Source organism: Fundulus heteroclitus, chromosome 8, assembly GCF_011125445.2.
Source record: "Fundulus heteroclitus isolate FHET01 chromosome 8, MU-UCD_Fhet_4.1, whole genome shotgun sequence".
Lineage (NCBI taxonomy): Eukaryota > Metazoa > Chordata > Actinopteri > Cyprinodontiformes > Fundulidae > Fundulus > Fundulus heteroclitus.
Window position 1 is genome coordinate 31791676 of NC_046368.1, and position 10289 is coordinate 31801964.

At 40.5% G+C, this 10289-nt stretch overlaps 1 protein-coding gene across 4 annotated transcripts in view; it reads right to left on the reverse strand.

Annotated features, from left to right (window-relative positions):
* ogdhb (oxoglutarate dehydrogenase b) overlaps positions 1 to 9635 on the reverse strand; it is a 33186-nt gene extending 23551 nt beyond the window's left edge. For 2 of the 4 annotated variants that reach the window (XR_004931562.1, XM_036140598.1), the window contains exons 1-3: positions 9535 to 9621; positions 8025 to 8131; positions 7298 to 7717 (exon numbers count right to left, since the gene is read on the reverse strand). Coding sequence is in view for 3 of the 4 variants with exons in the window: in XM_036140598.1 (XP_035996491.1) it covers positions 7298 to 7531 (234 nt within the window). In the remaining variant the exon portion in view is untranslated. Of the gene's footprint in view, positions 1 to 7297; positions 7718 to 8024; positions 8132 to 9534 lie in introns of those variants that run through there. The other 2 variants (XM_036140599.1, XM_036140600.1) reach the window with 2 other exon arrangements.
* Between the last annotated feature and the right edge of the window lie 654 nt (positions 9636 to 10289).

Consider the following 10289-nt stretch of genomic DNA (forward strand, 5'->3'; position numbering starts at 1 on the left):
TGTAATAAACTCTTTGTTTGCAGTGCCAGTGGTTTGGATCCTAATAAATCAATCACACACGTAGCTCTGGTAAAAAAAAATGTTTTTGGAGAATTCAGAAAATGTCATCCATATGAATAGAATTGAGATAAAATGACATTGAAATCAGAAGTAACATGAAGTGTAACTAACACAACTAATAAGGATTAACCTCACTCTCTGTCTAGGTTTCTAATAGGAGAAGGGAGTAATTAGATTACTGGCGTTAGAAGCTGACAGGATCATTTTCCAGGTAGGACGGTGCATACGTCTGTTACAGCCGGACTGCAAAGCCAAACACCAGGCAGCTCTGTCTGCTAACCGAAAACAGCTCGCAGGCCACACATTTCAACATCTTATGAGATTGTTCAACTTTATATCGAACTGTTCTCAGTCTCCTCTGGTTCTCTTATCTGATAATGTGGTGTTTGTGTTGTAGACTTCTGCGGTAATAAAAAGACTCTTCAAAGCGTAACTATATTTTACCGTATTTAATCTAAAAGACAGAGGAATGTTTACAGTTTCAGTACTGGGTTCTCATAACAACACAACCGGTACCTGAGAACCTCGATTCTTCCCACAAACAGACATTAAATACAAAGCGTGTGTCCACCCATTCAGGGCGTTCCCAGTATGATATCAGCGTTCCGTTCATCACATTGGTGGAGAAGATCACGCAGTAATGCAGACGTCCTTGCTGACACATAACACCCATAACAGTGATTCTGTCCAGTCTAGGTATGTCATCAAAGTATGTCAGACACTTTGCCTTCAGAGTCCGTTTATCTGTCATTTCCATGGCAACCAACTTTTCAGTCCAGTCTCATAATCTCTTCCAATTTTCATTTTCACATTGGGAAAGTCCCTGTCGTCCGAACCATAATACATTACGTGATGTTCATCAGCAGACAGCTAATCTTTTACTGTTCTACTTACTGTAACGCAAAGCTTCAATTCCAACATACAATCTCTGGTTTCTGAACGTCAATAAATTTCAGACAGACATTCACAGCTCTGCAATGATGTTTATGATGTCTGAGGCGTTATTTGGGGATAAATTATGGAGTAAAAAAACTACGTTAAGGTGTTGTAGAGCTTGAAACGCTAAAACTAACATCAGATGGAATTGTGAGTAAATAGATCCTTTCAGGCCATCCATTTGCGCCATCATCTAGACGTGTTTATTGTGCCTCATGTTCAATTGAGAGATCACAACATTAAATGGTTAAAAGGTAAAAATTAACATTACCCTCCTGATTGAACTTGGGAGGCATTAATAAACTTGTAAGCACCAGAAATTGAAGTGGTATCAGGATTGTGGAATGGAAAAGCTGACAACAACAACATGCTGAGCATCGTGTGAAACATATTTGCTAGCATTTAAAGCATTTATATGGCAAACATGTTCAAATCTTAACTTACATCCCCCGCAAAGGAAGGCTGTAAGTTGTACGCAATGCACATTCGACTCAGCAATTACGGCTACGTGAGCTAGAAGCTCACATGGACTGAGATCTCAGCGCGGCGCTATGATGTGAACTGATGATACCAGTTCTTACAGAGCTCCACGAACACGTGAAAATGCTGAGCTCATGAAAGACAAACCTCCAGAAAACCTATGAACCTGTAGTGAACTACTAATATCCATACCACCCATAAACTAAAGCCTGTTTATATTCAGGTACAGATTACAGCTCAAAATCAGGACAGCTGGTCAGAATCACCCAGTGAGGAAACAGTTATCAACAATAAAAACGTCCTTCTGGTGCCATAGAAACACCACATAATTAGTCCAGGGGTTGGGCTAGGCAATTACTGTTGCCTTTTGTTTAATCAAGCAATATTGCACTATGTTGTTTAATCTGCAGGGCATGGGCCGAGGATTGCTGCTACTTAGATGCTAACACTTCACCAAGAGACATTCAGAATAGTGAATGAAGCGTCCGCACCCGGCAGACCAGGACAAGACATAACTGCAATGTCTTTTATCACAGCGCCCGGTCTTCATCAGCAGGTCATGATGAGAATTAACTGTGCTCCCATATTCATCAAATCACCCACAGACCTGCTCATTTCTTTAAATAATATAATGAGTTGCTACACTTACGCTGATTAAATAGGATAAAATGTTTAGAGAGTTCTGCCTTCTCTCACACGTCGTCTTGCAAAAATATTTTCACTTTTTGCCACGTCACAGCCACAGACCTCAATGTATTTTATTGAGATAAAGCATTTTATTGAGATAAAGCAACACCAAGAAGTGCTTTTTAAAAAAAAAAAAAAAAACATGTACCACCTAACCCCCAAAAAGGCAGAAGGTAATCAGCCAAGATATAAAGACTGCTGCAGTGTTCAGTAATTTCTTACAAATATAATACAGTAGGGTAAATGTACTAACAGCACTCCGAACTAATGGTTTGGTACAGACTTTAGTTTTCAAGTCAAAGTTCAGCATGTTTTTAGTTCACTTCAAAATCCAGAGAAACAAATGTAAATATAAAACTGACTGGAGATTTGATTTTGTTTCTTTAATTGTCAATAAAGGATGAGCGGGTATAGCTGATGGATGGATGAGACTATGCAGACATCTGAGACTAAAGATTTAAATCCTTTTGGAGTTGTTTTGATATTTAGACAATCCAGTGTACCAGATGTACTTGAATGCACCATCAAATCACAGCTGTTGGCAAAACCCCTCAATTCAGAGAGACTCCTCAGACCGTACCAACCGTTGTGTTATATGCTGCGCCACGTTTTGGACTAGTTGAATACTGGATGCAGCTGGATTTGAACTTCAGCTGAGGTTCCTCCGACCACCAGTGATGATCACGTTCAACTTGTTTCAGGTAAGTAATTCAGTTAAGTGGAGAGAAGGTAACCTTGCCTGCGAGCTGAATTCCTGCATTATCTGTGCGTTCGCAAACATGAGAATCCATCTTGTACTGCTCCGGCTTCAACCGTCTGTGTCCGAACCAAAAACAGTTCGGGCCAATCACGTTGCAGTATTGTGGTATAAGGCGGGACATACTGTTGAGAACCAACACAACCATGGCAGTGCAGGAGGACGAAAGTGGAGCTGCTGTCATCACATCTGTTTGATCAGAATCCATGATTTCTTCTTTGGTAGTAGAACAGCAAGAAGTGCCTTCAATCGCTTACATTCTCCTTTCTCAAGACGCGCGCTGCTTACGTTTTAATTTGATACCGTGATTGGCTAAAAGCAATCTTTGGTAGGCGGGCACTAGGAGTCACTTCCTCCAATCAGCTCAGAGAGTTCTGCTGAATGTTCCTCCTTTCCCTAAACGGATTCAAATGGATCAGTGCAGGACTGATAATGTGCAGAACTAGATGCTACACATCATCAATCTGGATGACCAGGTTATAGAGCAAGCTACCAGCCTTATTCCTGTTGAATTATGCGTTCAACGACAAAAGGTGTTAGTTCAGCCCACCTTTTTATTCTCCCCTGTAGCTACATGAGAACCTGCATTGTTCCCAAAAAGCAGAAATTGGTGATAGCTGGCAGGCCTCCATGTTTCGTACTGGTGTCCCTATTTAAAGTTGCACTACAGAGCGTTGAATCACACGCTTCCGTAAACATTCTGCACGTGTTCGGGTACAACGTGACTAAGTGTCAATGAAATAATTTATTTCTTGGAAAAAATGTATGTTTATTTCAGATAATGTATTTTAAGTTGTTTGGTTCACATTTTGAGGTTTATGTAAAATTATTGTATTTTATTTCTTTTCAAACTATTTGTTGAAAGTTATGGCGAGATTTGCGTATATGAGAAGGAGCAGAGGTCTGGAAAAGAGCTAAAAGTAGCAGTCTCATGTTTCCTGTAGCTGTCAACGTATTTGTATTTATGTTTGTAATATTTATTAAATTTATTGGTTATGGTGTTTTAATTACTTAATATTTTAATTTAGAGTGGACAACGAATAATTCATCTGTTAAAGACCTCCAAAGTGGCAGGCGGTCACAAAGTAACTTTTGTTAAAGTATGTGTCACCTGACTGTCTGTAAATGTATCTATTTCTAAAGCTTTGTCTTTATTTCTGTAGTTTTCACGCCGTTTATGGGGTTTATTAAAGAGCCCGTTTGAAGGAAGCCGTGGCAGTGTTGTCACTTTGGAGTTACAGTGACGCTGTATTTGTTTGGTGAACGTGCGTAGCGAACAGTGTGCGAAACACCTGTCAATGTTTGGGGGGGTCCCCATCTCCCGATTGTTGCGCAATACCGATGTAAATTTTCTCAATATGCAGTAGGCCTATAACATTACAATGTCAAAGTCAAACTTAGCTTTAATGTCAATTCTTCACATTCACCAGACATACAAGGACTCGAAAAGACGTTCCTCATTCACCAACAGTGAAACAGATAAAGTGCACAGGCACAACAGATAAGATCAGTCCCTAATACTAAAATTTAAACATTTTTAGTATTAATCCCCCTGGGATCATTAAAGTATATCTGATTCTGATATTTGTGAATAAATGTTTTGAATTTTAAATACTGGACATGTTGAGCTTAAATTTTTTTTAGTAACCATTAGTGACAAAAAAATATTTAATTTTTTATTTTTTTTTACACAATTTAAGACCCCTTTTTAACTTTGCTTTTGAGGCTTTCAGGGGGTCTCATGGGTTAATCGGGGGGGTCGAGCCCCCCCCGATCCCCCCGTATTTCGCACTCTGGTAGCGAACGTACCGGGTTAGATGGAATACTTTTGGTAGAAATCCGCGTGCCATTACACCCTTAACGTCTCACGCAGCACTGTTTAATCCGTCGCACGGAAATGACGAAGAAGGTGCTCTGCTCAGATGACACCAAAATTAAACCATGTGCCATACATGCAACATGTTACATTATGAGGAAATTTAACCCCGCACATCACCCTGAATAAACCGTCTCCATCGTGAAACATGGTGGTGGCTGTATCATTTTGTGGGGAACAACTGGCAGGTATTGAGTGAACGTTATAGAGTTTTCCTCTGAACAGTTTAACTGTTCTTGATTTTCTTCAGAGAGAACGGGAAAACCGGTCCGTGTTGAGGGTAAGATGAACGGCGCTAAACGCAGCGCAACGTTGGGAGAAAACTTGCAAAAGGCTGAAAGACTTGAGAGTGGGGCGGAGGATCACCTTCCAGCAGGACAACAACACTACACACCCAGCCGGAGCCACCATTAATTAGATCAGAGGATATTAGTGTGTGTCTTAGGGCCCAGTTCAAATCCTGTCCCTGTTCCAGCTAAAAATCTGTGCCACCATTTCAGAATTATGACAATAATAATGATCGCAGACACACTCCATCCAGTCTGACTGAGCTGAGCTATTTTGCAAAGAACCGTCAAACCTTCCAGTCTGCAGATGTGCAAAGCAGCTCAAATCACACCCCAAAAGATATATGTCACTTTGCTTCATCTTTACGGTTAAACACTACTTTCTGCTGGTCTATGACATAAAACCCCAATAAAATGTGTTCAGGTTTGTGGTCGTAATGTGTGGAATGTTCAGGGGTTATAAAGAATGCAAGGTACTGTGTGTGGTTTAAGTTTTCTTACTCGTATTTGAGTCATAATGACAGGGTTCAGGCCAGCTCTGTTTATTTTTTACCAACACAACAAAACCTGTTATAATAATCTGTTTTAGCTATGCTAACAAATGTTTTAGCTATGCTAACAAAGATGCTAAGAAGAATCCAGCCTTAATCATGTGATGATGTTCCTTTTGAGCTTCCACTTGCACATTGAAACATGCACTCACACCAAAAACAGAAGGGCACAGCTGTTTGAGTAAACTTTTGCCCACTAAATATTGGAAATACATCTGTCAGTCCCCAACATCTGCGTTTGGTTTTTTTGCACGGCTGTGTGCCATCAGTGCAAAGGTCTCAGATGGAAGCGATGATAAATGTGCAAAGGTGAGCTGATACAGGGGGGTTAAGCGGAGCACATTACTGGAAGGTCATCGCTCATGGACGGCTACTGTTCCCTGATCTTTGCCTCTAAGGCAGAGTGTTCTGTCAGAGGAGTTGGCAGTCAGCTAAATCTGGGAGAAAAGTCACAAGGACAAACATTCCTGTCATTTCACTGGACATTCAGTCCTAATAAAAGCCTGATTGTGACTGCTGCATATTATCAGGCCAGGACGATATATATATATAAAAAAAAAAAAAAAGCATATCGATAAAATATAAATCGTATTGATCGATATCGATGATTATCAACAAATTCAACACATTTATTTTAAGTGCAGCCCTGGCCATGTAACGCTGTTGCTTAGCGACGTATTTTTAGATATAGAACACATAAACACTGAATTCAAGCTCAACCCTTTATTCAACCCACTTTTTACCAAAACTACAAGTATTTAAAAATGAAAAGACAAAAACGCCTGCTCACTGAACTCTTTTGAAGGGTGCGGTGCATTCCTGGGTCTGCGTTTGTGATTGGTTGGGAGAATGTAATATTAACCTACATTATAGGCTAGAATGCAGGAAGAAAAACTGTTCTTCTATTTAACTTTTTATTTACCCTATTTTTCTATTATCGATACACGTCTATCAATCTATATATACTGTTACTGAATTATCCTCCAGCCCTACATATTATTTCCTATTTATACATGATTTTCTGGGATTCTCCTATAATATCCCACATAGAGTTGGAACACTTCAAAGGCACATCATTTTTAAAAGGTCAAACAACTGAACTTTATCGTTAAAGAGCTCTGGAATGACCAGATGCATTTGAAGGCTTTATTTCAAATATACTTATACTTCCTGTGTGTAAAAAGGAGCGCTAACGCAGGTCATTATCCCCTGCTGCCATCAGACTTTACAATGCCACTGCACTACAACCTGGTGTAATAACACTGTAATAACACTGTAATAACTATTTGATACCCTGTGCAATAATCCCTGATATATTTTTTTCCCATCCACTGTGTATATCTGGATGTACTGTATATACCTCATGCACCTTTTCCCCCCTTTGTGCACCTTCTGTTGCTTATAAGAGCCGACATCACAAGTAAATCTCTCCATTGTGAGATCAATAAAGTTCTATCTTATCTTATCTTGTCTTATCTTAAAGCTGCAGTTTAGGCAGGTTTTATCAGCTTTACCATCAGTTTGGTCAGTCTGCAAAGAACAATCTGCCCTATGACAGTTTTGAACCCATGTGAGCATCTGGCAGCATATAATCTCAGGCTTCCTCTCACTGGCATTAGATGTCATCAGACGATGTCAAACTCATCTCATAAAGCTTCTGTACCTTGTGCACAGTCTTGGGATCCTCCAGCCACGCATAGTACATCTCCTCCACATAGTTGGAACTGGTTCCATTGAGAAACGGTTCCGCTGCGACGGACGCGTTCAGGCACCTCACAGGCTCAAGCGTCCTTAGGCCTCCTTCGAGCGGCGACAGTCGTGACTGCGCCAGGCTCTGGGCTGTCTGCGCAGCAGCTAAAGGCCGAAGCCTCGCGACTGTAGTCCTTAAGCGGTGCATGGCGGCAGATGAGCCGCGGCTCCTCACACCCCACCTTTCTTCCTGGAAGCAGAACGCAGCAGGACCACGGCAAGCGAGGAGACCCCCTCAACTCCAAATCCTCTCAAGGTCCCAGCGGTGCTCGGTGATGATGTTAGGCTTCTCCCAGATGTTGCTCCTCGCTCTTTCCACTGGTTGGAGTTAAGTCTAAAAGGACACAAGTTCATAAAAGTGAGTTTAAACAGCAATGACGACAGCAGAGTGGCACTGTTTTAAAGGTGATTATACACAAAGCGGTCAAGTGTCCCATGCCAAATATGCATCAAGCTCTCAGAAACGGGTCACACATTCACTCACTTCCATACGTTACAATAAACACACTAAAGCTGTGAAGAGCGATGATTCGGATCGGTCACCCCTGTCAAGCTTTAAAGGTGTGTGTGTGCTGAGACTGAGCCACAACACGCTATCTGACATGTCACGTCTAGCTGTTAACGCACACAGAAAGCCTCACCTAGAAGTTCACAGTGACAGCACAGCTCGCTGGACTTCAATACGTGTGGACAGAGCACGGCGGGGCAGCGGATCTCAGTCAGATGCCTCTGATCTGAGTTACTCCAACTGAAATGAACATCACTTTTAACATGCATCATACACCACTGCACTTCGTTGCTTGTTAGGCATGATGATAAAGCTAAGTTTGAGCCCTGATAGCACACAATTTCACCAAAGCACATTGGAAGGACTCTAACCATGTTGACAATCCACTGTGTAATGTGGGTAGGTGTTCATTTACATGGGAAACAGGAAGCTGAGATCTCATCGCTCAGGACAAGGTTTAATTAACATTTCATTCAATACACAAAAGCAGAAGCTGCTGCGGATGTTGCTGAAAATAATAAATCACTTTAACGACTGCAGCTTTAATATTGTCCACTAGGAGTGTAAGGGTACAAAAGATCCCGGTTCAGAAGGTATCCTGGTTTAAAAAAATCACAGTTTGGTCTGTTTTTAGTACTCTTCAAACAAGAGAAATAAATAAAAATAAAAGATAATCGTTTTATGTTTATAAAATTAACCTGATCTCATTATGTCTAAAACTTAGAAAAAGTGGAGCTTTGATTGGATTTTATTTTCTTTCTTTCTGTAAATAAAGTGGCACAGGCAGGCACAGTCAGTGCCTGGATAGATAGACTAGACAGTATAATCACTTGAAAATGTTATCAGAGGCAAATGTGATCTTATATCAGAGTACAACCATGTTTAAATCCCTATTGGATTTGTTCTGACCGTTTTAACTCCTCTGTGTACCGTAGCACCAGAAACCAGCCCGTCCCTTCAGGCATTTTGATAGCAGGGCTATAAAAGACCCGCTGCTCCACTTTTTAAATGACAAGCAATGTCATGAATTGCAGCAGTAGCTATAGACCAGCGGTATATTTCAAATTATTAAACGAATAACTTCTTGACAACAAGTGTTTGGGTAGCTGTTCAATATGTTTGCGGTGTTTTTTTAAGAGATATAAACTAACTTTTACAAACCATTTCTTCCAATAATGGAGAAAAATGACAAGTGCTGTGAATTGATCTCAGTTATCTGTCTAAATGGTCACATCTCATCTCACTATCTAGAGTATAAGCACAGTACAATTCTTATTTTTACAAAATGGTATATTGTCAAAATAATAAATCGCTGCAGATATACTCAAACCAAAACCTTAAAAGTATATATATATATATATATATATATATATATATATATATATATATGTGTGTGTGTGTGTGTGTGTGTGTGTGTGTGTGTGTGTGTGTGTGTGGATTAGCGTATTTACGCTGAAAGGGACGAGACCCTGCATTTACACAGCAGATGGGTCAAATAATAACCTCATGCCACAAAGTTTGCTCGAGCGCTTCAAAACTAGCCGGAAAGTCATGCGGAGAGTCCCTCAAACCAGATGTTTTCAGAGAAGTTCTACTCAAGCCCAAACCCGACGCCACCGTGTACTCATATTCCGGTGAGTTACCTTTTTCCGCGCGTTTCCTGCTGCCTCCCGGGTCGCTGCTGCTGCTGCTGTGAATGAGCATCTGAAACTCAGGAGCAGAGCGCGAGCGCGGCGCGGGGGAGCGAGCACGCGCGCGTCTGCAATCCCCTCACTTTCTAAATGGCGTCACGCGATGATGTCAGCACGATAAACCAGGTTAGGGTGTAAAAAAAAAAAAAAAAAGGGGGGGGGAAAAAATAAACAAAAAATATTTAGAAATCTCTTTATTTTGTCAATAACGCTAGTTGTATGGAAATAAATGGTTGTTTATATGCAGAGCTGTTAGTCTCCAATAAAATAAAACAAAAATAAAAATCATCATCAAAAACAACATGTAGTAGCCAGCAGCATGTAAAGGGCCAGATGTGCAAAACCACAAAACTTTGATGTATTAATTGTATTAAGTGTACAATTTATCATGGACTCATTATATATTTTGCCCCTCCATAGAGAGTGTGTATTTAGTGACAGTGGACTACCCAAGCATCAAGACAAAGTAGCAGATTTGACTGTCCATTTCTGGAAAACAGCACTGTCAATGACAACAGCAGCAAAACTAAAGGAAGGAAAAACAGCAGCTATGCATGCAAACCGAAAAGGGAAAATAAGATCAATTGCAAATAGTTGCCACGTTGTTCCTTCTCTGCAAATTGTTGTGTAATGTTTCTCTGTTCTATCATTATTCTTGCAACGACTGGCATTTGTTTATTCCACATTATATATTTCCTCATTAATTT